This window comes from the organism of the source record quoted next, unplaced genomic scaffold (assembly GCF_019419815.1).
Source record: "Pyrus x bretschneideri cultivar Hongxiangsu unplaced genomic scaffold, Pyrus_bretschneideri_v1 Contig20, whole genome shotgun sequence".
Taxonomy (NCBI): domain Eukaryota; kingdom Viridiplantae; phylum Streptophyta; class Magnoliopsida; order Rosales; family Rosaceae; genus Pyrus; species Pyrus x bretschneideri.
The window spans coordinates 7,105,001-7,132,807 of record NW_025999502.1 but is presented as its reverse complement, the minus strand read 5'-3'; the positions used below and the strand labels follow the sequence as shown (position 1 = coordinate 7,132,807).

The following is a 27,807-nucleotide window of genomic DNA, read 5'->3' as shown; positions in this document are numbered from 1 at the left end:
AGTAGGGCAAATCAAACTTAAAATCTCCAGTGTAGAGGTGGATGTTCTTAACTAACTAGGTTATAAGCCTCTTAGAACATTCAACCTAAAATGCTAAAATGATTAGTTAAGTTATACAACACTTCTAATGTTTTTGTGAGGAGAAATTGCAAAATCAATTCATGAAATAGTGATTTCAAGTGCTGAAAAAACTTGAATTTCTTTGATACAATAAAGTATTTATATTAAGGGATAAAAATTTGAGTTAAGCCACATAATAAGTCTGTCATATTAATTGGTACTGAGCTTATTATTCATGAGAATCGAATTAAGAAAATTAGGGATAACGGTATCATAGTTTTTTTCCAACATGTTCTTTTTATTCGGCGGATAATGCATTACTTCTTCTTGGTTAAATACTCACATATTTTTTTAGTTGGATCAAACTCGGACCACTCATTTGGATAAGGAAAGTGCAATCCACATGCTCAATTTTATTTCTCACACACCCTTGTTGTCATTGATCTTCTTTAATTCATTCAATCCGACAAATGAAACTTAAGAGATGTATGTGAAGTAAAAAAAAGGTCTACGGATAGCACTACACATGGATAATAATGACAAAATCCGACCGTCTAATTAAAAAAATTTGGTCATATGCTTCTTCAAAAAATTTTGCCAAATGATGGAATAATTTATACTAAATTCATCTAAACTAAAAGGTGAGAGAGTTTAAATCCGAAACGTAGTAAATTGAAGAGAATGCTCTAAGACAATCTACCTCTTGCCTTCAAAGTTAATTCTTGGTTTTCTTTGAGATACTGAATAGTACGTAGTTCTCACTTAGGGCCATATAGACTAATTAATATGAGTAGTGCTTTATATGCATTGCAGGCATCTGTATTCTATTTTGTCATCACTCATCAGCATATGTGTTCATTCTACATATAATGCATTTGTATGGTGAAGCGAACTTAACTACGAATGTGTTAGCTAATTTTGGCTTTTAAGACTCTGGCACTAGAGCTTAGATTGATTCTTTCGGCTCTGGTGCTTTCAAATGTTCCATTCATATGTTTGTTTGGCCGTGTTTTCAAGATTCTAGAAAAATTAAGATTCTACCGGTAAATCAATTCAGAATAAGAGGTGTGATCTAACTCTTTATAAGTCATTGCAAAGTTTGATTTTTCTCTATCGTATGAACTTACCTTTCACATCCTCATAGATTTCCCTTCATGCTTCATGCTTGTTTGAAGAAGCACCTCTGCTTAAAGGGTTTTAGTTCTAAGACCATTGTCAAATAGCTTTTAATTGGGTACAATACAAACTAAGTTAGTACATGTGTTTCAGAGCTCAACTTTACTCTACTGTTAACGACACCCCCGCCGCCCCCCCCCCCCCCCCCCTTTTCCCCACTCAACAACTCCCACGGCGCGAACACAAATTTTTTTTTTTATTCCATTAAGTTTTTGGTTATATTCTTGATACAACGATATATTTACATACGTTAAGAAAAGTGAATTACTATCGAAGTCGTTAGAAAGATTCTAATCTAAAACTTACTTTTCATTAAAAAGACTCTAACTCAGAACTCACCAATAAAAAGTTTTTGAAGTCTTTTGTCATGTTTTATTTTTGTTCAGAATGTGGTTTTTTCCTTCCCCGAAATAGTGTGGAAATAGAAAAATTCCGGATGAAATTTTTTGTGACTTGTGAGGTATAATGACAAAAACATACAAAGACAGTCTTGGCATGAAATGCAAAATAATACAGATTTTGTAAGTTTGGATTTACGGATGTGTCTTAGAAATCGAAGGGGATTATAAGCTTCCACGTCTTTGCATGCCAAGCCATAAGTCCGCATAAAACATAATCTACATTTTCTTCTTATTTTATTGCTTAGTATATATGTTGAAATATTTCACATGGATCATATCTCTAAAAATAAAAATAAAAAAGTTTAAATATCTTAACTCCACTCCAACTAATACCAACACCTTTTGTGATAAAACTCACACCTGACGGATTGTGCGGATGGTAATTATCAAGTGATGGACAATATCAATGTTGTTAGTAGTGAAACCCGTCTCTTTGATAATTCTACAATACATGCATGTTACAAAAGCAATACAATGAAGGTTTGAGAGGACGAGTTAGCGGCTTACTAATAAGTACACACATATAGTCTCTCAATCTTCATTTTATCACGTACACAATATGATAGGGGGTGAGGGTTTTGTAATTAAAAAAGAAAAAAACTTACTGTAATTAAAAATGAAACTACATAATATAAGTATATCTTCAATTGAATCACAAATCCATTATCACCAAACTGATATTACCAGGTCTAATTTATCATTTAATTCTTGATTGCATGTTCAAGTAATTCTACGGACATGTGGAATTTGTTCCCTACAAATTGAAATTTGATACACTTGTTATATACGAGAGACAATTTACCCTTTTTAATGAAGTGAAAAATCTCAAAAAGTCAAATTAATTTGTAGAATTTATGAGAAAGACTTGATATGTCATCCCTAAAACCTTCAATCTTAAAAATTTTAATACTAAAAAAATTTAAACAAAATTAGATAAAACTGTAATAGGCTATGAATAATATGTACTAATTTTGCAGACCGTTTGAAGAAAAAAATAAAAAAAATCCTTTGCAGACCAAGTCACATAGCGACTAAGTTGCTACTTTTTTTAATTTTTTAATTAATTAATTTTAATAAATGATATTGTTTACACTAAAACAAGAGAGTCGGTTTAGCCTCACAATAAACTAATAATAATAAGATTCAAATTCTCTTTTGACGAAAATTGAATCTAAGATCTCTTCCTGACATATCGTAATACCAAGTTGCACTATTAAAAATGGATGGGATGAGGAAAATCGAAGATGACAGCTCAAGTCTTCTAGTGCTTGTTCCATTTCCTTCACGGGAAATTAATCATCATGATCGAAACACGAGTGATGTTGTGCGGAAGCTTCAACAAGTGTGAGTGAAAAATAATAAACCCTAGAAACTGATAACAGATAAATGGAACAATACCAACAAGAACACCAAGATTTATACTGGTTCGGCAATGCCTACATCCAGTTTGGAGACGACTGAGTATTTCACTATAATCAATGAGAACATACAATAGTGTTTATCACTCAATTTCCCAAAGACCCGAATAACCCAAGCTCACACACTTACAATAGAAAGAGAAAACCAAAAAAATACAAAGCAAGACAATTTGAGAAAATTCTTCTCTATGCCGAATGGCTTCTTGCTATTTTCCTTTCTTCCTTGTTATATTTGAGTTATGCCTACACCTCCTTTTATAGGCCAAGGCCTCTCATCAAGCAATAAAGAATTAGGCATAAGTGCATCTCCCACCTGTAAGTGCATCCAATTTTTATTTCCCACCTGTAAGTGCATCCATTTTTTATTTCCCACATGTAGCATGCCAACCATAAAAGTAGCCGAAAGTAGCCAACATCATTTGTTGGTTTTAGATTACTTTGTTTGAGCCAATAATCAACAATCTCCACCTTGGCGCAAACACCTCTAATTAGAACTCCCAATAGTCGTCTCCCACTTCCCCATGGGGCAATCAACAAATTTTACAAATGCCAATCAAGTCTAAGCAGTGCTTAAACTTGAGCAACGAAACTGGCTTTGTTAACATATCCGCAGGATTGTCAGCGGTCCCAATCTTCTGAAGAAGAATATCTCCCTCGTCAATAATCTCACGAACAAAATGGAACCTCACGTCAATGTGTTTCATACGTGCATGATGAACTTGATTCTTTGCTAAATGAATAGCACTCTGACTGTCGCAATGAACATCCACATGGTCTTGTTGAACCCCTAAGTCATCAAGCAACCCTTGAAGCCAGATGACTTCCTTTATAGCTTCTGTTACAGCCATGTATTCTGCCTCAGTAGTTGACAGAGCAATTGTAGATTGCAGAGTCGACCTCCAACTTACTGGACCTCCAGCAATAGTGAATACAAAACCTGTAGTGGATCTACGCTTGTCCAAATCACCTGCGTAATCAGAATCCACATATCCAACAACACATTGACCAGTAATTTTATCCTGCTAGAACAATAAACCAACATCCACAGTACCCAGAATATACCGTAGAATCCATTTCACAGCTTCCCAATGCCCTTTTCCTGGATTATGCATATATCTACTAACAATACTAACAGCTTGTGAAATATCAGGCCTAGTACACACCATAGCATACATCAAACTACCAACAACATTTGCATAAGGAATTTGAGCCATGTACTGACTCTCTTCAACAGTTTTAGGAGACATAGAAGCACTAAGTTTGAAATGAGGGGCAAGAGGTGTACTAACCGGTTTTGAATTTTCATTCATCCTGAAACATTGTAGTACCTTCTTCAAATACTGCTTCTGACACAAACTAATCTTGCCCTTTGGTCTATCTCTTTCAATTTCCATACCTAGTATCTTCCGAGCTTCTCCCAAGTCCTTCATCTCAAATTCATTTCTCAGTTGAGTCTTCAACCTTTCAATCTCCACTTTGCTCTTACATGCTATAAGCATATCATCAACATATAAAAGCAGATAAATGAAGGTTCCATCTTGTAGTTTACGAAAGTATACACAATGATCATAGTGACTTCTTGTGTACTTTTGCCCGATCATAAATCGATCAAATCGCTTGTACCATTGTCTTGGAGACTACTTCAAGCCATACAATGATTTTTCCAATTTGCAAATCCAATTTTCCTTTCCAGCAACCTTAAAACCTTCTGGCTGAGACATAAAAATCTCTTCCTCCAAATCACCATGTAAGAACGCAGTCTTGACATCAAGTTGGGCCAACTCAAGATCAAACTGCACAACCAAAGCCAACAGAATACGAATAGAAGAATGTTTTACTACAGGAGAAAATACCTCATTGTAGTCAATGCCTTCTTTCTGAGCATAGCCTTTAGCTACCAATCTGGCTTTGAATCTTACATTGTCTTTTCCCAAAGATTCCATCTTTTTGGCATACACCCATTTACAACCAATTTCTTTCTTCCCCTTTGGTAACTGAACCAGCTTCCAAGTCTTATTTTTATGAAGAGATTTCATCTCCTCATCCATAGATTTCTTCCACAACTCGTACTCTGAACTCATGACAGCTTCTTTGTAGGTGGATGGAATATCATCTTCAATAACGGGAAGTGCATATGCCACAATATCAGTAAATCGAACTGGCTTTCGAATTTCCCTTCTCGATCTTCTGGTTGCAATATAGTCTTGTTGCTGTGGAGGCTCTTGTGTAGGTGCCTCTACTTCATCATCCACGTCTTCATCATCAGAATTAACTGTAGGGCTAGGGTTTGTAACATCGGACCTTACTGGGACAACTGGAGTCTTCAGTAACTCCACCTGCTTTGTGTTGCTCATGATCTTGGCTGCTTTAGTTTCACCTTCATGCTTGTTCTGATTAACCATAGCAGCCTCATCAAAGGTCACATCTCTGCTTACAACAAATTTCTTCTCATCTGGACACCAGAGTCGGTATCCCTTCACGCCAGTGCTAAAGCCCATAAATAGAGCTTTCTTTGCTCTTGGATCCAACTTGCTTTCTCTTACATGATAGTAAGCAGGACAACCAAATATGTGTAAGAACTTGTAATCAGTACAAGGTTTATTAGACCATACCTCCATGGGCGTTTTGCCCTCGTTTGCAGCAGCTGGCAATCGATTAATGATATGGCTTGCATAAGTGATTGCCTCAGCCCAAAATGCCTTGCTTAAACCAATATTAGATAACATGCACCGGACTTTCTCAAGCAACGTACGGTTCATGCGCTCCGCCACTCCATTTTGTTGTGGTGTCTCCTTAACCATAAAGTGCCTCACGATACCCTCATCTTGACAGACTTTCAAGAAAGGATCAGACTTATATTCACCCCCATTGTCTGATCTGAGAGTCTTGATCTTTCGATTGCTTTGAGTTTCAATCATCTTTTTCCACTTCAGGAATATTTTCAAGACTTCATCTTTACGCTTCATGGTGTACACCCATATTCTTCTAGAGAAGTCATCAACAAAGGAGACAAAATAATGGCTACCTCCCCAAGATGCATTCTTGGAAGGTCCCCAAACATCAGTGTGAACATAATCAAGAATGTTTTTAGTGTGGTGAATAGCAGTGCCAAATTTTACCCTAGTTTGCTTACCAAACACACAATGCTCACAGAATTCCAATTTGCATGCCTTTGCACCTTTCAACAAGCCTTGCTTCACCAATCCTTGCAACGCTTTTTCACCAGCATGCCCTAGACGCATATGCCATAACCTTGTGGTGTCTGTGCTATCGTCAATAGCTTCGGTTATGGCTGCTCCACCAATAATTGTACTTCCCTGCAAGAAATACAAGTTATTTCGTCTTATACCTTTCATCACCACCAGTGCCCCGTACACAGCTTTAAGAACTCCACTCTTCATGGTGATCTTAAGACCCTTGGATTCCAAAGCTCCCAGAGAGATAAGGTTTTTCTTCATATCCGGTATATTCCGAACATCACTTAATTCTCTGACTGTTCCATCATGCATCTTCAAACAGATTTTGCCTATCCCTTGTGTTTTGCAGGCATTATCATTACCCATCAAAACAACTCCACCATCCAGCTCCTCGAAGCTAGAAAACCATTCTCGAATGGGACATATATGATAGGTGCAACTTGAATCCAAAATCCACTCCTTGGAGTGACCATTAGTAGATGAACTAGCCAAAGAAAACTCGAGATTATTATCTCCTTGGTTTACAATATTTGCTTCAGGGCCCGCTTTCTCATTCTCTTTGTTCTTCAATTTGGGGCAATCTCTCTTCCAATGACCCTTTTGGCGGCAAAAGGCACATTCATCTTTAGCAGGAAACTTCCCTCGTGACTTTGAACAAGATTTTCCCCGTTTCACATATTTTCTTTCCACTGTTCGACCCCTTGCAACAAGTGCCTCGGTTTGTGAATTGTGAGTCTTTAGTTCCTTCTTACGACACTCATGATTCACCAATGCCGCAGACACCTCATCAAGTTTCACCTCGGTTTTTCCATACAACAAAGTAGTTGTCAAATGATCATAATCATCAGGCAATGAATTTAACAAACATAATGCCTTGTCCTCGTCAGGAATTTTCACATCAAGGTTTGCTAAATCAACAAGTATTTTATTATAATCATTGAGGTGTTCATGCATAGAAATACCTGGACTATACTGAAAACGGAAGAGTCGTTTCTTCAGGAAGAGCCGATTTTCTGCGCTCTTGGTCATATACTTTTCCTCCAATTTTGTCCATAACTCCTTGGCAGAAGTTTCCTTCATATACGGGTATTTCAACTCCTTGTCAAGAAATGATCGAATAGCAACACAAGCATGAAGATTAATTCACGTCCACTGCTTGTCCTCAATATCTTCTGGTTTCTCTTCCAAAACCATATCCAACTCTTGTTGATACAAGACATCCATAACTTCACATTGCCACATACCAAAATTATTAGAGCCATTGAATTTATCAACCTCTAACCTTGTAGTAGCAATTTGGTGTCTATTGGATGTAGGTGCCGACTTCTTCTTCTTCACAGGTTCACCTTCATCTCCAGCCATTTTCTTCGGCACTATTCACGGGAATGCAGCGCCAAGAAATTTTCCCTTTTTTTTTTTCTTCTTCATTCCCACGAAAAAAACAAAGCCCTAGTCGAAAAACTGGGCTCTGATACCACTTGTTGTGCGGAAGCTTCAACAAGTGTGAGTGAAAAATAATAAACCCTAGAAACTGATAACAGATAAATGGAACAATACCAACAAGAACACCAAGATTTATACTGGTTCGGCAATGCCTACATCCAGTTTGGAGACGACGGAGTATTTCACTATAATCAATGAGAACATACAATAGTGTTTATCACTCAATTTTCCAAAGACCCGAATAACCCAAGCTCACACACTTACAATAGGAAGAGAAAACCAAAATAATACAAAGCAAGACAATTTGAGAAAATTCTTCTCTATGCCGAATGGCTTCTTGCTATTTTCCTTTCTTCCTTGTTATATTTGAGTTATGCCTACACCTCCTTTTATAGGCCAAGGCCTCTCATCAAGTAATAAAGAATTAGGCATAAGTGCATCTCCCACCTGTAAGTGCATCCAATTTTTATTTCCCACCTGTAAGTGCATCCATTTTTTATTTCCCACATGTAGCATGCCAACCATAAAAGTAGCCGAAAGTAGCCGACATCATTTGTTGGTTTTAGACTACTTTGTTTGAGCCAATAATCAACAAGTGATACATCAAGAGATTTTATTTAAGTGGTAAAAAAATTTATTTCTCCCGTCCTTCACGGCAGCCCGCCCAGTATATCACGCTACAAGTCTACACACATGGCGCAACCTCAGTTATCTGTGTGGCTTGTTTGTCCAAATTCAAAATCATGCGACTACTAGTCAACCTTCTAGTTGATCTCCCATGGCACTTTATCAATTCTCTTGTTCCGGCTTCGCCATCACTCATATAGGATGCGTAACTTATGGATCATGTTGATTAACTAGTAGGCATGCACTGCCAATCGAACAGCTGTATTCTACTTTAAAATGGAAATTGGTATTGGGTTAAACCATATATTGGGTCAGCCACTAATTATGTATTGGATTCAAACAAATACAATACGCTCTTGTTATCCATATCATTCGAATATAAGATCTCTCAATTAGAAAAAAAATATTACTAAACCTTAATACTAGTTAGTTAACTAGACTGCATGATCGATCAATCAACTCAATTCATATATAACTCTATTTTGTTCATTCACTTTATCATTATATGAAAATGTGTTGACAAACCATTTACATGGCATATATGGGATCAGTGATTAAAATTGCGTGACAATACGTTATAATCCCATTAAAGAAAGTATGTCTCTCATCATCCCCTTCTTTCTATATCCCTCATTTCTTCTATGTTTTTTTCTTTTCCTATTTTTAACATAAAAATAAAAATAAAAAAACGAATTAATTATTAAACGGTGGTTAGTTTTACGGATTAAAACTGACTTTGTTAGTCATTGTAGGTCAATGATGATACCTAAACCAGTCCAAGACCAAATACTACTCCTTGTCTATTTATTATTAGTTTGCGCGTTCGTTTTAATAGTCAGCGTTGAACTTAGACCCGCAATTACTACTCATGCAAAAGATCAAACAGGTTGGGCACGCTATAAGCCTATGTACAGCCCCCCTTGGCTCCTAAGTTTATCATGAAATCATAAGTTCAAGCTAACTAGCAACAAGCAGGCAATTAAGATATATTCAACGACGATGATGAAATGCCTAGTAGCTTCCCTTCTCGGCCTCACCATGGCCATCCTCTTCTTCTCAGGTATTATTATACAAACTTCTTATTAATTTCTTTTCTATTTTGTTTCGTATTGTCTATAATATGCATGCCTGCCGGATGCAAATATTAGAGAGGGGTTGACTCCAACAGGTATGGGATGAGAGAATTTGAGAGTGTAGAATTGATCCAGATTAGAATGTTCTGATCATTTTCGAACCATGTCACATACTGAGGATTAAGGGTAGAGGTGCGATTTCCAGATGAATCAAGAAGAAATTTGGGAGGAGCAATCATCGTGCCATCAATAAATCCAGTGAGATTGTAACGGCGGAAGATAGAAGCAAACAACGCACTTCATGTGAGATAGTTCGTTGTGGTGAGCTTAATTGGAACCATAGATCCAATATTCTGGATCATAATCAAAGAAATTGCCTAAGGAGTTGAGGAATTAGGGCAAGAATTCATAGGAGCACGATGAATTTGAGAAGCAAATTCAAAGTAGGGAGATCCAGAAGTCGCCATGGCTGGATTTTTAGGGTTTGGAGCTTCAAAGAGGAAGACAAGCGGGAAGCGGAAGAGAGGAGGATTGATAGGTCGTTAGGCATGGGCGAGAGATACCATAATATATAGGAAAATTATGCTTTCATTTCATAAGGAATAAGATTACATGTTGGTGTATATAAACTAGTGACTAACTCAATTGTATTAACAACTAATTACATCATGTCTAACTAATCACTAACTAATTACAAAAACTGTTAGAACTGCCTTATAACAAACTCAACGGTCTTGAGTAGACTTGTTTACAATATTACCCTTATTACGCTTTACATTGTAACAACGTTAAAAGCAACAGTAGGAAGTCTAAAAGAGAATAACGATCGATGATGAGTAATGTGGATACATAGAAGTGAGCCTGCCAATGCGGTGATGAGGGCATGAGATTAGATGAATCATCATCAAAGTGTATTTATAATAAAATTACAAGTAGTTATGAAAAAGTTCTTAATATAATTTCAAATCGTTTATTTATTTATGGGTAATGCTAGGGAGACAAATTTGCAGACAAAATTTTGGAAACTAAAGGACATGGAAGTTGATGATTGGTTTATTACTTAAGCATTAATAAACGTGATAATTCCTATTGGTAGCATTTCATTTAGTTTACAAATTTAGTCTCCTTAGCATTACCCTTTATTTATTTTTAATTTGATAAATTTTACAATTGTATTTAGATTTCAATAGTCTTAGCATCTATTTTTATGTTGAATATAAATGCAGGTGCACATGCAGCGAAAATGACTTTCACAAACAATTGCCCAAACACTGTTTGGCCAGCAACCCTAACCAGTGGCCAAAAACCTCAATTATCAACCACCGGGTTCAAACTAGCATCCCAAGCTAGCCAGTCAATGGACGCTCCATCCCCTTGGTCGGGTCGCTTATGGGCCCGAACCAGATGCTCCACAAACGCCACTGGAAAATTCTCTTGTGAAACTGCAGACTGTGGCTCTGGTCAGGTTGCATGCAACGGCGCATACGCAGTTACACCGACAACTTTAGTAGAAATCACAATCGCAGAAAACGGGGGTCAAGATTTTTACGATGTTAGCCTTGTTGACGGCTTCAACTTGCCCATGTCTGTTGCCCCACAAGGCGGCACCGGTGAGTGTCAGACCTCGACTTGCCATGTGAATGTTAACGCGGCATGCCCGATTGAGTTACAAGTGAAAGCGGCTGATAAGAGTGTCATCAGTTGCATGAGCGCTTGCATGGCGTTCAACGAGTCGCAGTACTGCTGCACTCCACCGAATGATGTGCCAAGTACATGTCCTTCCACGAATTACTCTCAGTTCTTTAAGAAGCAGTGCCCTGAAGCTTATAGCTACGCTTATGATGATCAAACCAGCACATTTACCTGTAATGGCGGACCTGACTACATCATTACATTCTGCCCAAATGGTATGTCTACTGCCAACCACAATACAAATAATGTGACAATTATGGGACCTTTTGGAGTTTGCAAAGCTTCTGTATCACCAATCTGCAAGTGCTTGAAAGGGTTTTGTTGAACCTTTCAGGTCCATTGGCCGAAGGCCCTACTCCACCAACACCGTCCCCACTAACACCGTCCCCACTTTACCAACCGCCCATTTCGTCAGGTGCACCTTCCTCATTGCCTAAACCGTTAGGTATGGAGTTTTATCACACCAACACCTCACACCTCGAGTATTAGTTAAAGTGAGTTAATCCTATTTATATTGTTAATTCAATTAATTCTATTCACTAACACCGTCCCCCACTTTACCAACCGCCCATTTTGTCAGGTGCACCTTCCTCATTGCCTAAACCGCCAGGTATGGAGTTTTATCACACCAACACCTCACACCTCGAGTATTAGTTAAAGTGAGTTAATCCTATTTATATTGTTAATTCAATTAATTCTATTCACTAACACCGTCCCCACTTTACCAACTGCCCATTTCGTCAGGTGCACCTTCCTCATTGCCTAAACCGTCAGGTATGGAGTTTTATCACACCAACACCTCACACCTCGAGTATTAGTTAAAATGAGTTAATCCTATTTATATTGTTAATTCAATTAATTCTATTTATATTGTTAATACGTGGTGGTACACACCCATTTCCTAGGTCTAATGCTGAATTTTTATTACACTAACACCTCGGTATTAGTTAAAATGAGTTAATTCTATTTATAACCGTCAGATATGGAGTTTTATCACACCAACACCTCGGGTATTAGTTAAAGTGAGTTAATCCTATTTATATTGTTAATTCTATTAATTCTATTTATATTGTTAATACGTGGTGGTACACACCCATTTCCTGGGTCTACTGCTGAATTTTTCAAGTCGGTAGACCAAGGGCCCCACTTCACCATCATGTTCCTGCTTTACCACTGCCCAATCTATCTCAGGGAGCCTCAGAATTAATCGAAGTAGGGTAATTCTATTTAAATTGTTTTTCCTCTTTCCCTCTAGCCGATGTGGGATTCAACAGGTTTGTACCCAAGTCAGACGGGAAATGGTAGCAGAGGAAACTGGACGGGAGGGTGTGTGAGGGAAACCAAATTGTTTTGTGAGAGAGACAAATAAGTTAGTCACATTGAGAGGAAAAGAAGATGATGATGATGGGTTTCTGAAGCTGGTAGGGTTCAAGGTACGAGATTCTCATGAGTTTGTGTCTTTGGATTCTGACAGCACATCCGCCGACTGCAAGACAGTGCGCCTAAATAATTGTTCTTACCAAGCGTATGCACTTGTTTATAAAATAGGGTGTTTGGTCTGGTCCAAACTCCTCATTCATATGTAGGAGTTTCCGTCTGACGGCGTAGATGCTTATATTAGCCTAGCACGCGCAGAACTAGCAGATGAACTAATCATACTAGTGCTTGAAGCCTTTTTTTTTTTTTTTTTTTGTTCAAAAGTGCTTGAAGCCTTGAACAACTCTAATTATCAAGCCGTAACTTTTCTTTTCTATATATCTCATCTTGTTTTTGTTTTGTAAATTTTCAGGTAAAGGAAAGCCCATAAAGTTAATTGTGAGCCTTACAATTGTTTGTTTTAACGGTGTATTGGGTGCCATAGTGTTCGGTTTGTGCAGGATGAGAGCTAAGCAAAAAGGTAATTAAGTGAAAGAGATCGAGGTGTTGGATTAATATAATGCATTAGCATATTATTTCTCAAAACTTTGTTGGTTGTTTCACTTGGATTCAGCGTTCGATATTTATATTTGCAAAATCAGGACACATCAAATTAACCAGGGAACGCATCAAATTAACAAGGGACAACCTACAAGAATATATAGGAGGAAAACATGATCTGTCTGAGCTACGGATCTATGATTTTGATAGCATATTAGTTGCTACGGACAATTTCAGCACAGAAAACAAACTTGGGCAAGGAGGTTTTGGTCCAGTTTATAAGGTAATTACTATTATTTTATTTTTACGATAGATACAGAGAGACTAACATGAATGCAGTGATATATTTGTTGGCTTTGTATAGGGTAAGCTAGCAGAAGGGAAGGAAATAGCAGTAAAAAGACTATCCAGTACCTCAGGGCAAGGTGTAGTAGAGTTCAAGAATGAAATGTTGTTGATCTCCAATCTCCAACACAAAAATCTGGTCAGAATCATGGGTTGCTGTGTTAAAGAGGACGAGAAGTTACTGATTTACGAGTTCATGCCAAACAAAAGCTTGGATACTTTTCTTTTCGGTTAGTTTCACTTGCACTTTACTGCAGTTTCTTATCTTTACATTGTAGTCGGTGTATTGATCGATTATTTGATGATCAGATTCGATGAGAAGAGCAGTGCTTGATTGGGGTACACGTTTCAATATTATTCAAGGAGTTGCTAGAGGGCTTGTTTATCTCCATCATGATTCCTATTTGAAGGTAATACATAGAGATCTAAAAGTGAGCAACATTCTCTTGGATGAGAAAATGAACCCAAAAATTTCAGATTTTGGATTGGCACGTTCGGTTGAAGGGACACAGAATTTAGAAAATACTCAGAGGGTTGTGGGAACACGGTAAGATTCGTGCCTTTCCTGTATATTCTTGAACATGTCATACGCAACATTTTGGAAAAAAACTGCTAATTAGTTGCATCGTTCACATTAGATATATTTTTTGTAACGTTCTTAAAAGGCAGAAACCAAGCACTTATTTCAGCGACATATAAACTAATGAGGTTCATGTTTACACAGCGGATATATGTCTCCAGAGTATGCCATGGGTGGAATATTTTCTCAAAAATCTGATGTCTACAGCTTCGGGATCTTGGTATTGGAGATTATTAGCAGCAAGAAGAATACCGCCTTCTATATCTATGATCAACAGCTAGGCTTACTAGCCTATGCATGGCAGTTATGGAAGGAAGGCAGGGAATTGGAGTTGGTAGATGAAATGTTGGCGGCTGATTCATATTCAGCTCCAGAAGTAATGCAATGTGTGCATATTGGGCTGCTTTGTGTACAGGACAATCCGACGGATAGGCCGAGCATGCCGGATGTAATTTTTATGCTAAATGGTTCCACAACTGTAATTGGTGGTCCACAACCTAAGAAGCCTCTATTCACAATCCAAAACTCAGTCTCTCATCCTCAACCACAGCCTTCGAATAATGAAGCTACAATGACAATGATTGAAGGACGCTAAATATATGCTCCTGACAGTGGTGGTTGGGATTTGCTGATCTACGTGAATTTGGGTTGTGTTTGCTAGGATTTGTAGTCACGTCGTATAATTTTTTGTTTGCTTTCTTTTGATGGTGCCTAGCTAAGCTTGGCCAGTCCTGCTTGCTTCTGCGGCAAGATGCTGAAACTGTAGTTATATTTTTTATTTGGAGGGAATTAGAGAGGATTAGTTATGAAGGAAATTCATCTTTGTAATCCGACATTACGGAGAGATTGAAACTCATAAGTTTTCTTTATGAGTAATTGATCCTTTACATTCTAGGTGGACATAAATTTTTACCTAAATTTAGTGGTGTATCCATTTCAATCTAATTTTAGATATCAAACGAGGCTTTAATATGGCGACTGTTGAACTATAAACTATGGTTGTTAGTGCAACAGCATGGTTGCCTAAACGATGGTTGTTAGGCCCTTATGCCCTTTTCCAACTACAACCTAAATAGCTTTGTACGTGATCAGTGTGGTGGAAGTTGGAACACCAGGGAAAGGAGATCAATGATTGTAGAGCTGAAGTCACTGCATTGTATATCGTTCTGAAAGGAATATTGGAGCTGCTGATGCTGATCAAATCCAATCTCTGTCCTTGGAAAGATACAAGGAAGAAATTATATCATTGCAGATGGAAATAGAAAGTTTAAAATCCAAAACCACAAAAGCTCATGATTTTTCAGAGACCACCAATTTTGAAAAAGAGTCTGTGCAAATGGAAGAAAAGGTCATTGTCGTCCATGAAGATAAAAGTGTAATCCCACCAGTTGATGTAGAATCGAGAGTTGTGGAAAAGGAAGAAGATCAGTCTCTGGCTGCTCAAAGTTTTCATGATAACACAGTTGAACCAAAGGAAGTTTCACATGAGGTCTCTGTCGGTGTTTTAACTGATGATAGTAGTGTCTTGGAGAATGGTGATAGCGTCTCCAAACAAAATGATGAACCATCATTAACCAGCAGCCTACACCTAACGTCAGAGAATCTTAGTCCTGAAAATGTTTCCGAAAAAAGGGCAAGTTTCTTTTACATTTCTTTTATTGCATCAATGCCTTTATAGGAGGACCGGATCAGACATGTTTTTTTTCTTCCAGGGTTGGCTCTTCTTTTGATATCTACCTGGCACGTCCCCTTTTCTTTTCGTTTTGGATGGGACACCCATCTAAATTTTGGATAATAGAACATTGAATGATTTTTCAGAAGCTTTGGAACTGCCCTTCGCTTCTATTCCTATTCTAAAGTTATGCTTATATTTTATAGGGCCTAGAGATCATTCAGATCCTTGCTGATGCTTTGCCGAAGATTGTTCCTTATGTTTTGATCAACCATCGGGAGGTTTGCTTCTTTTACTTATTCAGATGTACATATATATTATATATTTGTGTATAAATTTATTATTATTGGTATGATCATTGTATGATGGATCTTTAAATTGATCCTTTAATAGAAAGATATATATATATATATATATATATATTTTTTTTTTTTTATATTTGTTATGGATTCGCAGGAGCTTCTTCCCCTAATCATGTATGCGATTGAACGCCATCCAGATAGCAGCACTCGGGATTCCTTAACCCACACATTGTTTAACCTAATCAAACGCCCAGATGAGCAGCAGAGAAGAATTATAATGGATGTAGGCTAATATTCAAAGTACCACATTATTTGTAATATAGCTACATTGTTTTGGACTTGTTTCTGAATCTTTAACTGCATTTCAGGCATGTGTTAACCCTGCTAAAAACGCAGGTGAGATGAAAACAGAAACAGAATTGCTTCCCCAGTGTTGGGAACAAGTAAGTTTGAGCCCCACCTTGAGAGGATCTTGTCTGACATTTTCGTATTTCTGATTAGTTTTTCTTATGTTTCTCCGGTCTGTGGGTTGCAGATAAATCATATGTACAAGGAACGCAGGCTGCTAGTTGCTCAATCATGTGGAGAGCTTGCAGAGTTTGTCTGGCCTGAGATTCGTGATTCTCTCATATTGTCCATTATTCAACAACTTATAGAAGATTCTGCAACTGTTGTCCGGGAGGCAGCTGCACATAATCTTGCATTGCCGCTTCCACTCTTCCAGACCATGGACAAATATTTCAAGGTCAGCCTCACTAATATGCTTCAGAGGCTCTCATGGAGAGGAATTCTGACTTGACAGAAATGGCTACAAAGTAAGCTCTAGAACATGTTGATGCCACATGGTCTAGGGAATGGAGAATTTTCTCCTCGTAATATGATGACTGACAAGAAATAAACGGATAAAGTAGTCAAGGATATGTTTCTCCAATATTGTTAAATTGATTTACTATAACTGCTTATGAGAATTTTGTTATTCGGTAGTGGACATGTTCAATTGCCTGCATTTGAGTGGCTACATGTCGACTGCTTTCCTGCTTTAATACAGCTCGCATGCTTGTTACCTCAAAAAGAGGACAATTTGCACAACCAAATCACCAAGGTATCTTTCTCTATCTTTGGTGTCCTTTTTATATTACACCATCAACAATACTTTATTAATTGGTTCTGATCTAAATGTTGGTAATGCAGTTTCTATTGGCTGTATCAGAACTCAGCGGGATTCTTATTTAACACTCATAATGCTGCCTGTATTCTTGTTAGCTGTTGGGGAAGATGCTGAATAACATTTTTCCCATCTGCAATCCATTCCGGAATCAAAGGTAATAATTTAAAGTCATTTGAAATCCTTTAACACCAGTGTTGTGTGTGCTCTTAATTGTGGATATATTATTATCTACATAACAGGTTTGAGGCCAAGAACGACTGTGGCTAAGAGATTGGCTACTATGTGTGTCCTACCTCTTCTCTTGGCTGGTGTTTTGAGTGGTCCAAGTAAGCATGAACAATTGGTGGAGTATCTGAGAAAATTATTAGTTCAAGGTGTTGCAAATCAATCTACGAAGTGCAATGCTGAGATTGTTGATGCTGTTCGCTTCCTTTGGTTAGTAAAGCAATAAATACCCTTTACGACTAACTTTTTGACTGAAGGGTTTTCCATAATGCAGCACATTTGATCACCACAGCGTGATATTTAATTTACTCTTGGAAATGGTTGTCAGCTCCAGCATAGGTACGAAAATAAATGCCGCCAATCTGTTGAAAGTCATTGTAAGTATAGCCATTCTTGGAGTCCTAAGTTCTTTATGTGTCTGATTAAGCAATAATTAATTGGTTTCCTTCGTTTAAAGGCTCCATATATCGATGCGAAAGTTGCATCTACACATATATTACCTGCCCTAGTTACTCTGGGCTCTGACCAAAACCTGAGAGTGAAGTATGCAAGCATAGATGCCTTTGGAGCAGTGGCCCAACATTTTAGAAATGACATGGTATGAGTTCTCTTCCTTCTGCAATTAAGATATTAGCAATCTTAATCGAACTCCCAGATTGTTAATAAGATACGTGTTCAAATGGATGCTTTTCTTGAAGTTGGATCTCAGGAAGCTGCCATTGCTGTGGTTCGTGCAGTGGTGGTTGCTGTACCACATACAACGGAGAGACTTAAAGGTTATATCCTGTACATGTTTTTTCAAAATTACTAGTAGCACATTTTCAGCAATGTGTTCATAAGCGCACACACATTATTTGTTTGGGAAATTTTCTATTAGATTCATTATTGAATAGTCATTGGGGTACTTTGTTTCTTTGACATCATCATGTACATCTTTTGTCCAAGATTTTTCAACCGACAGCCACTCCACCTTCAAGTGACTTGATGCGCCGGCGTGAGAGAGCCAACGCATTTTGTGAATCAATCCGTGCTCTGGATGCAACAGGTTTTCTTTTTCCTATGACCCAGATGTTCTATTTATTGTTAGTTTATTAATTTCTCCTCTTTCTACACCGTTACTCACCTTGAGCTACATTATCATTCACTTCCTTCATATATATAGGACATGACACATGTCCACTTCTTGGGAACACGTAAAAGAAATTTGGTTTGATTACCTAGATTATTTTCAGACTTAAATACGTTATGCATTTTATCAAAGAGAATCTGATGCTTTTTTATCCCTAATTTTACTCCAAACGAGGTTATGTTTCTTTAGCCTGCAAACAAACACCAAATGTTAAACGACTATAATGTTTAATATAATACACAGATCACCATTTCTTCTAAGTTTTCGAGCAGCCATGCTTGAAACCATGTGTTTATGTAAAAACAAGATACTTGAGTAATATCCCGAGATCATATCAGTTTTCACTTTGATGACCTTATATACGTAGTTGGAACTTTAAGATCATGTGTCGAAACTAGTTTTTAGTGGTGCCCACAAATTGCGCCATGCCAAACTGTAGCTTTATAGGATTCTTGACTGATTGGCAATCTGTGTTTGGACTTTTGATGACCTACTATTATGTTAAAACATTGACCTACAGTTATAGTTTATATTCACAACCCTATGTTCACGATTTTTCAGCTTTTGTAATGTGTTGCTGATATTGATTTCAAATTTACGTAATTAATAAAGATATTTCAGCAACTAGTGTTCGGGTCTTTCTTATGCCTGCGATACAGAACTTATTTAGAGACCCTGATGCGCTTGACCCTGCACACAAAGAAGCCTTTGAAATTATAATGAAGGAGAGATCTGGTGGAACTTTTGATACTATCAGTAAGGTGATGGGGGCTGGGCTTGGATCCTTCGCGAGTAGTTTCTTTGGTGAGGGTGGTCTACTGGGAAAGAAAGAAAGTCCCGAGCCACCACCAGAGCCAGTTGAGTCCCCGAAGGCTGCACCGTCACCACCTGCAGAAGACACTAGACTAAGGCGAATCATGCGGGGAAATTTCACTGACATGCTCAGGGGCAAAGCAAAGGGACCAGAGGAAACTCAGAACCAATAAAATTTGATTCGTCTCTGCAAGGGGTGGCAAGAGTTTTACTTAGCGTCTCGCTTTCTCAGGTGAAGATCATCCAGTTAATGCAAACTAGTTATTCATTTTTTGGTGTACTCGTAGAAAAAAAAGGGTTTCCAGAAAGAAAGAGCAATATTGTGCTGCATTTTTGTGATTCTGGTTTTAGAGTGTAGATGGACGGTGGATTTGCTTTGAGTCTAGTCCAAAATCCGATCTGTTGTTTTTTCCTACTTTGTTACTTCTTATAGGGAGTTAAAATTGTAGAAATTATGAACAATATATTGGTAATTTGATGGAATTATGTCTAATAAATTATATAACCAAAACATTTTCTTACATTCTTTAGTTTAACTTATTAAGGCTTTAATTTTACATATTGTGTAATGCTACGGTGTTTAACCGTTAAATTTGATTTACACAACTGTTTTGGTCATTCATGAGGACACCCTCTTAACTGTTGGATTTGACTTTAATAAAATTGTGTAGTTAAGATTGTGTGACTTGTGATTTAGTCTCAATCACACAATTTCATTAAAGTCAATCCAACTGTTAAGAGGGTATCCTCAGTTTTTTGGAAAAAATGGGGATCCCTTTTGTTAAATGGCCTGTATATATATACACACACATACATACATATATATATATATATATATAGTATACTTTCTCTCTTATTTATATTGAGTGGAAAAATTTGGTATTCCTTCAGTCAAATTATATTGTAGGTCTGGAATTTTTTGACAATTTTATCCTACACGAACCGCCACAAGTATAATAGGTTTCGGGTCACTATGTTAATGAGTCGGGCCGTTAGCCGTACTCGTTAAGAGCTAACTAACAAGTCAGGTCGTTATCGGGTCATCCATTAAGAATCTGATGAGATAACATTTGGTCGATATTAGGCATAACAATTTCTTGAATGACCGGTTAACCCGACAAGAAACGACGTATGATATGTTAAGAACTTGTTAAAATAACAAGTTTGACAAAATACGAATTGTTAAAATAACAGGTATGACACAAAAACGACACGAACACGAGTTGTTTGTCAACCTAATATCTTGTACATCCACTTTCTCGAAATAATGCTTCTTATTCTCGACCCAAACGCACCAAATTTTCCCCAAGTTTAGTTTCCCAATTAATCATTTTCATAATCATACAGTTGGGAATTATTCCTTCTCCATGGTAGTATTCTACTCCGCCAAAATCATTGAAATTTAGAAAGCCTTGTAATTATAGTTGCAACGAACATATAGTTTGGGAAATTCCTTCAGGATCGTCATATTAGTTATCCAATTTAATCCGTCAAATCATCAAAACTTAGAAAGCTCTTCAAAATAAAGAAAACTAATGAAAAAGACTTGAAAAATTTTAGTTTTAATAAAAAAAAACTATGTTATAAATTTTGTTTAATGATTAGTACAAGGCCCATATTAAAGTAGTCCAACTAAAAATGGCTCAACTATAATAAATTATGATTTGTCGATTTTACCCCTAACTTTTTTAGGTTGAGTTCCAAATTTTCGTCGTTTATGGAGTTTATCGTTGTTTTGCAGACCTTCTTCTTTTTCTTTGAAACAAGAATATAGATCCCCATGCTATTTAATTTATATTTTGTATTATTTCGTTGAAATGTGATCGTCGTTATTATTCATAGTGTATTCGAGGTACTGTTTTTCAATTTTTCTTTGTCAGTGGAGTTCATCGTTTGTTTCTCCAAAAAATAAATTTGAGATTTGCATGCTATTTAATAATAACGACGGGTCACTGTTTCTGGATTGTAAAAATAAACAGTTTCTGGATTTTAAGTAACACTGTTTCTAGAATCTAAGTTACTGTTTTTTAATCCAAATGAAATAGACACAATGTTTCTTAAATATAAGTTAGAAAATAAATAGCGAAATTCACTGTATTTGGATTCAAAGCAAAATAAGCACTCTGTTTCTTAAATATAATCAACTGATGTATGAAAGAAAAGAAAAAGTCAAAGGTTAAAACATAGACTGTTTCTGAAATTTAAGTCACTGTTTCTAGAATCTAAGTTACTATTTCTGAAATTTAAGTCATTGTTTTTGGAATTTAAGTCATTATTTCTGGATTTTGGTTTTGTTCTTTCCAGATACAGTGTTTGTTTGTGCATAGACAAAACAAACACTGTATCTAATTTTTTTTCTTCCCAAGAACAATGTTATGTTTTGGTTCTTTTTTTTTTTTTTTTTTTTTTTTTTTTCTTCCAAGACACTTTTTCACCGGTTTCTACCATTAAACTTATTTGAACTTGTTTCGTCGGCTTTGTTCCGATGAATGCCTTATTTGTCAACTTTGATTTGGTTGTTTTTGAAATGGGGAAATTCGATTTGATAGGAAGACAGAGAGTTATTATGGCGGTTTCATGCTTGGTTGAGGTTGGTGAAGAATAATATGAAATCATTTAGGGGTATTTACAAAAATGTAGATTTGTAATGGGTTGGGCTTGTAAGTTTAACCTGGACAATAGTTTTAGATGGTTTTTTTTATTAAACTTTGAGTCCTTTTGGTTAAATAAGATTTTTGAATGATTTTTGGTTAAATATTTGTTGGCCCAAATCTTTTTCATTAAAGCTCCCTTATAGAGCCTATTAATATAGAGAGTATCTCCATTTTGAATACTAAAATGGACTAAACCCCATACATAAGGAATACTATTTATCATACTTTAATAAAAAGATAATAAAAAAAAAAAAAAACTGATGTGGATAATCAGCAAATGAACCTAACGTACTAAAATGAACTAAACCCCGTAACGACTCACAAAAAATTCAAATTAAGAAGGTTTCAATTAAAGATTTTGGTCTATCAAGGCCGGAATCCAAAGTTTCCCAAATTAAAAAAAAAAATAGTTATGACAAGAGTCTTCTCATCCACCACGGCATTGCCTAGTCCCTTGTATAAATATGCAGTGAGGGACCTTGCCTAAATGCACCATATACAATACTCTCTCTCTCTCTCTCTCTCTCTCTCTCTCTCTCTCTCTCTCTCTCTCTCTCATTATAAATCTACAATTTACCAAGATGAAGCTGTCATCAGGTAGTTTGGCGTTCTGTTTGATGGTGGCGATGGTGGTGGCGTTATGCGACGAGGCGAGGACGGCAGAGGCAGTGACATGCAGTCCGTTGGAGTTGAGTCCATGCCTGGAGGCCATAAGGTCAGGGGCACCACCTTCAGCCACATGCTGCGAGAAGCTGAAGGAGCAGCAACCTTGCTTCTGTGAATACATCAAGAACCCAGTCCTCAAGCCATACATTGACAACCCCAACGCCAAAAAAGTTGCTTCTGCCTGCGGCGTTCCCTTCCCTCAATGTTAGTCACTCATCTTCTGAGATCATGAAGAAAGTAATAATACATCTTACTTAAATATTTTAATAAAAAAGAATGATGAACTAATGTCATTGTTCATGTGTGGCTACCATATATGTACCATCAATCATTGTACTATGATGAGAAAAAACGGTACTCAGTTAATGAAAAATGTTTGATTGCATCAATTACAGGTGATGAATTGTGCTGGTGGTTACGATCTTTTTTTTTAGTTTACTATGTCTTTGGTAGTAAAATTCTTTGTATTTAAAAAACATTGGTGTCTAACTAAAAATTATTTATTTATGATTTAACATAAAAAAGGATACCACATAGAAAAAGATTTATGTTTCATTCATTTCCAAATATAACATTTATAGTTGGTCGAAATACACAATCTAACAATACAATGAACCTAATTCTTACAATGAGCCTAATTCATACAATGCACTTAATTTAGAAGATTACGAAGAGATTTTAAGAAGTGAGACAATCTTGTAATATATATAGGGTCTGCCCTAAGGGAAGCAAGTGGTGCCACCACACAAGGCTCCCAAAAGGGAAGGGCCCCGGATTTTTCAAATTTGCATGCATATACGTATATATAGTAGTATTGTTGAATATTACAAACTTAAGTCTTAGTGCAAGTGGTATTATTGCTACTTTACATCGGCCTAGGGGATAGGTTCGAAATTCATCTCCATCATTTTTTTTTTCAGTTTATTTTTATTTAATGCATAAGCATCCACAAAATAATATAAAAATTCTACACAATAACATGAAAATTCGAACCCTAACCCTCTAAATAGTTAAAAAAAACAATATGCCACCTTTCCACTTGTTGATTTGTTAATTTTGTTTGTGCTATTAGAATTTTTGAAGCTCAAATGAAAACTAAAAAAAAAATTTGAACAAAAAAAATAAAAAAATAAAATTCTTAGTACTTTTTAGGATCTCCAATTCACTTTCGTATAGGCCCCTGAAATCTCAAGACCGGCTCTGTGTGTGTATATATTTATGTAATAATTTAATTATAACTTGGCATTCTATATAATCAACCATAATCCTCAAAATTCATGATTTTGGACCCGAATGTGGAAGAGCTTGCTGCTTTTGAGTGAGGCGCGGGTGGAGCTTGGTATTTTGCTTTCTTTGAGTGGCATTAGCGTTGGGGGTTTTGGGCATGATATTGCCATGATGAATACTCATAAAGGTCAATCAAATTTAAGACTTTTGTACGTCTAAGTGAATGCTTTTAATCAACTGAATTATAATCTCTTTACAATATTTTAGTTACCAATTCATGAGGTTAGAATAGCTACTTGATCAGTTGAAGCTAGGACTTGATCATATTAATGGCTTGTGTTTGTGAGTGCAAAACATAGTTTAATTATTATTCAACCCATTTAATTAGTCATTTCAACCCACGATTAGCTCAAAGATCCTATAAAATTCTTGTTCATTTCTGGTTGTGTTGTCCTTAGTGTAAAATTTCGTTACCTTAACTAAACTAGACTGAGATAGTACATACTGAATGAAGAATATTTTACTAACAAACCCCACAGCTCACCTAGTAGAACAACACAATGTTTTTTTTTTTTTTTTTTCGGTTTTTTATTTTTTGTTATGTCGTTCCTTGCACTCTACACAAAATTTACTCTACCTTTCGATACACTCTTAAATGTTGTACTTTTCGCCGTTAATAATTATATTCTTTGCTGCCAATTCTTTATGCATTCAGAAGGTATCTTCTTTCGTTTATGTTATTTGTAGGTTTTCGTTGAAAAATAGGGAATTGGAGATTAAGCGAAACTCGAGGATGACTTAACGATAATGTTTGTTAGCAACGAGTAAAATAATATTAAATGGGGAAAAGTGAACAAGCCGGTCTGGGTGGTGTAGTCGGTTATCACGCTAGTCTCACACACTAGAGGCCCCCGGTTCGAACCCGGGCTCAGACATCTATATAATTTTTTACTTTGTTTTTACCCAACGTAATGACTTACTCTGTTGGGATGCAGATGTTTCATCTAACTGCTCACATTTTTCAAGTAACCTGTGTAGTTTGATAACATAAATTTATCAATTGACGTAAAATGTACAGTTCACTTGCCATACCAATACGGTGCAAATGTGTGGTCTTCTTATATGATCCTTCTCGTAAATTCGTAATGGTCGATTTGTTCATTTTTGTAGTTTCTTTTTTGGGCCGTAGCCCGTCCAATCCAATGTTCCAAAACAATAACAAAATATGGCCTGGCCCACACAGAACTTTGTTTTGGCGGGAAGAGATTCCCTCCATGTGAAATTTCCAAATTCCGAATGCCCTCCTCCCCAAAACCTCAGAACCTCATATGCTGTATACATTCCGATCTCTCTGAATCTCTCAGACCAAGGAGAGAAACGAAATGCCCCAGGAGGACGCGCAACTGACATCTGCAAAAAAGGCTTACCGGAACTCGAAGGCGGTGGGGAATCACGAGGAGGAGGCTCGGTGGGCAAACACAATCGGCGACATGTTGAAGAAGAGAGGGGAGTACGTGGCAGCCCTGGAGTGGCTCCGAATCGACTACCACGCCTCCGTCAAGTACTTGCCCCAAAAACATTGCCTCCCCACCTGTCAGTCTATGGAAGAGCATATCTTCGCCTTTGTGCTTCAACGAGGCTCTTGTTTATCAGGAAACTTCTCGATTTGGGTTCGATTCGTGCGAATTTCAATTCGATTGGAGTGTTCAGTTTTGTTTCCCCTAATTTTTTTTATTTATATTTTGTCGACAGTGGGAAGGTTTTTTGGTTGCTGAGAAATTTGGGGAAAACGAAAACAAAATAAGGGATTTGGGTGAAACGGTAACCAACCTCTTATTTTGATGGAAAAAATGAGTTGAGTGGAGGGTTTAGTGAGAAAATGCATGAAAGTGAAAGGGGTGAAATTACTCAGCTCAAGTTTTTCGATTTGTTGAAAAGTTTTAGGAAAGAGTCAAAGACCCATTGAGATTTTCATATGGTTACCATCAGGGGAATTGAATTGTTTGGCATTTCTTATTTTGTTTATTTTGGAATGGTTGTATGATTTGTAATTTTGAGGAAATTTTTTTTGAGACTTTTCCTGTTTTTGCAGCAGAAAAAACGTTTACAGCTTGCTGACGACGAGGTAATGGAAGACGATGCTGGGCGCAGCAGGTGTTGAATAAGAAGAGTATTCAAGATAACTCTAATGATCCCAAGAAGAAGAAAATAGAGCACACTCTTAAAGAAAACTCACAAAACAAACTAATTAGCAAAGCTTTTCTTATTTAGCTCTAGGCTTTATTTTTCCTTGAATGATTTACAATGCTTGGGGACTTGAGTATTTATAGCAAACCAAATGAAAGCTACACCACACACTTACTTCACCTACAACATCCACCTACTTCACCAACTTCACACACTTACTTCACCAACCTCACACACTTACTTCACCTACAACATCCACCTACTTCACCAACCTCACACACTTACTTCACCAACCTCACACACTTACTTCACCTACAAATGACATTGATTCTCAACACTCCCCCTCAATGTCAGCTCTCATTCTTTGCATTGTGCTGAGTAAACAGCGAAAAATTTCGAGCTTACCTGTACTCAAACTTTTTGTGAACAAGTCCGCAACTTGATCATTTGTCTTGACCTGTCTCATCTCAATCTCTTCTTGCAGAACCTTTTCTCTGATAAAGTGGTAATGTACCTCCACATGCTTAGTTCTTGCATGAAAGACTGGATTTTCCGCCAAGCGAATTGCCGATTGGTTATCACAGTACAATGGTACTGGATAATCTACTGGTTGATGTATATAGGAATTGTAATGGCAAGTGGCAGTGCGGATGCGGCAATGTCCTTCACGCGTCTTCTGAAAAGCCGGGAGCTTTTGACAAAGTTGCATTCGCTTTCTGGAAAGCCGGGAGCTTTCGGCTTTGTCTCCCACACTTGTCAGCAAAAGTGTGCAGCTGATTTCTCGCCTTCCACACGTCTTCTGATTCGGTGAACGCCTCTCCTTTAATAGAGGTGATCGATCACCTCTATCAATGCACACTTTGAAGACTTCCCAAACATCATCTTCGGCCCGTCGAGTTTTTCCTCCATCCAACCCTTCTCTTTAAACTCTTTGAAAAATGGCTAGCTCATCCAACCCATCGAACATTTGCTTAGATTTGAGTTTAAGCAGTGATCCGGTCGCGCCGCGTCAGGATAAGGTATGGTGCCCGTCTTTCTTATCTTCTCATGGCCCCCTTACAGGTGAGGACTCTGTGATGACGGATGCAACAACGGCTACGCTAGTAGCTCGGAACCTCCTCACTCCCAAAGAAAGTCAGCTGCTTTCAGGACGGTCCGATGAGTTGGCCGTTCAAGAGTCTCTGGCTCTCAGTGTTCAGTGCGCTGGCTCTGTGTCCAACATGGGCCAACGCCTTCTTGCTCGCTCCCGTCAGGTTGAATCATTGATGGCGGAGGTAGAGAGTCTTAAGCAGGAGATCAAACAGCTTAAGCACGAGAATCGAAGTTTGCACGTGCTTGCCAACAATTATTCGACAGGCATGAAGAGGAAGCTTGATGAGCTTGATGACCGTCAAAGGCTTGCGGCTTTCTTCCAGAGGCACCTCTTTCCTGGGTCATCCAGCGTTCCACCAAGGTTTGGGGCCTTGAATGATCTATCTTCGGTGCCTCCCGCTCCGATGCCTTCCGCTCCGATGCCTCTTGCTCCGATGCCTTCCGCTCCGATGCCTCTTGGTCCGATGCCTTCTGCTCCGATGCCTCCTGCTCCGAGAGTGTTGCCACGTAGTGGGGCCTCACGTACACAACCCTTGTGAAGGCTCCACCTTTCTCTTTCTTTGTTAGATACATTTGTAATTTCTCGAAAATTAATGAACAAGCTTTGTTTTATTCAGTGCATTGGGTTGCCTCCCAAGTAGCGCTTTCTTTTACGTCTTGCAGCCGGACGAAGCCTTCTTAGGCTCAATTGGAACCCACGGCATGGAATTTATCTTTGAATGGGGGTTGGATAGTATGCTCCC

At 37.5% G+C, this 27,807-nt stretch overlaps 3 protein-coding genes and 1 non-coding gene across 6 annotated transcripts in view; all 4 read left to right on the top strand.

Moving 5' to 3' along the window:
* Positions 1-9,188: 9,188 nt before the first annotated feature.
* Positions 9,189-14,820, top strand: LOC125477128 (PR5-like receptor kinase). Of its 3 annotated transcripts, none has more exons than XM_048584013.1 (10): positions 9,189-9,382; positions 10,622-11,302; positions 11,422-11,532; positions 11,668-11,697; positions 11,832-11,861; positions 12,877-12,984; positions 13,106-13,287; positions 13,369-13,579; positions 13,659-13,896; positions 14,074-14,820. In XM_048584013.1, exons 1-10 carry the CDS (start codon positions 9,322-9,324, stop codon positions 14,522-14,524), a joined length of 2,103 nt encoding a protein of 700 aa, XP_048439970.1. In that variant the 5' UTR covers positions 9,189-9,321; the 3' UTR covers positions 14,525-14,820. The 3 variants fall into 3 exon arrangements, with proteins under 3 accessions (XP_048439970.1, XP_048439969.1, XP_048439971.1); XM_048584012.1 differs by having other exon boundaries at positions 10,622-11,342; positions 11,444-11,532; XM_048584014.1 differs by lacking the exons at positions 11,422-11,532; positions 11,668-11,697; positions 11,832-11,861 and having other exon boundaries at positions 9,191-9,382.
* A 104-nt stretch (positions 14,821-14,924) lies between these two features.
* Positions 14,925-19,584, top strand: LOC103936621 (RAB11-binding protein RELCH homolog). The gene is given in 17 exon segments (XM_048583839.1): positions 14,925-14,934; positions 15,022-15,084; positions 15,087-15,562; positions 15,808-15,882; positions 16,058-16,186; positions 16,272-16,346; positions 16,439-16,674; positions 16,888-17,005; positions 17,095-17,122; positions 17,125-17,181; positions 17,184-17,225; positions 17,311-17,506; positions 17,571-17,673; positions 17,754-17,894; positions 17,952-18,075; positions 18,228-18,341; positions 19,038-19,584. Coding segments are annotated over 17 exon segments (2,361 nt in total). The 3' UTR covers positions 19,412-19,584.
* A 5,062-nt stretch (positions 19,585-24,646) lies between these two features.
* On the top strand, positions 24,647-24,720 carry TRNAV-CAC. The gene has a single exon. It is a non-coding gene; the product is annotated as a tRNA-Val (tRNA).
* A 431-nt stretch (positions 24,721-25,151) lies between these two features.
* Positions 25,152-27,807, top strand: part of LOC125477124 (protein TONSOKU-like) — a 5,910-nt gene continuing 3,254 nt past the window's right edge. The window contains exon 1 of the mRNA XM_048584010.1: positions 25,152-25,939. Within this exon, the coding sequence (XP_048439967.1) occupies positions 25,914-25,939 (26 nt within the window). The 5' untranslated portion in view covers positions 25,152-25,913. The remainder of the gene's footprint in view (positions 25,940-27,807) is intronic.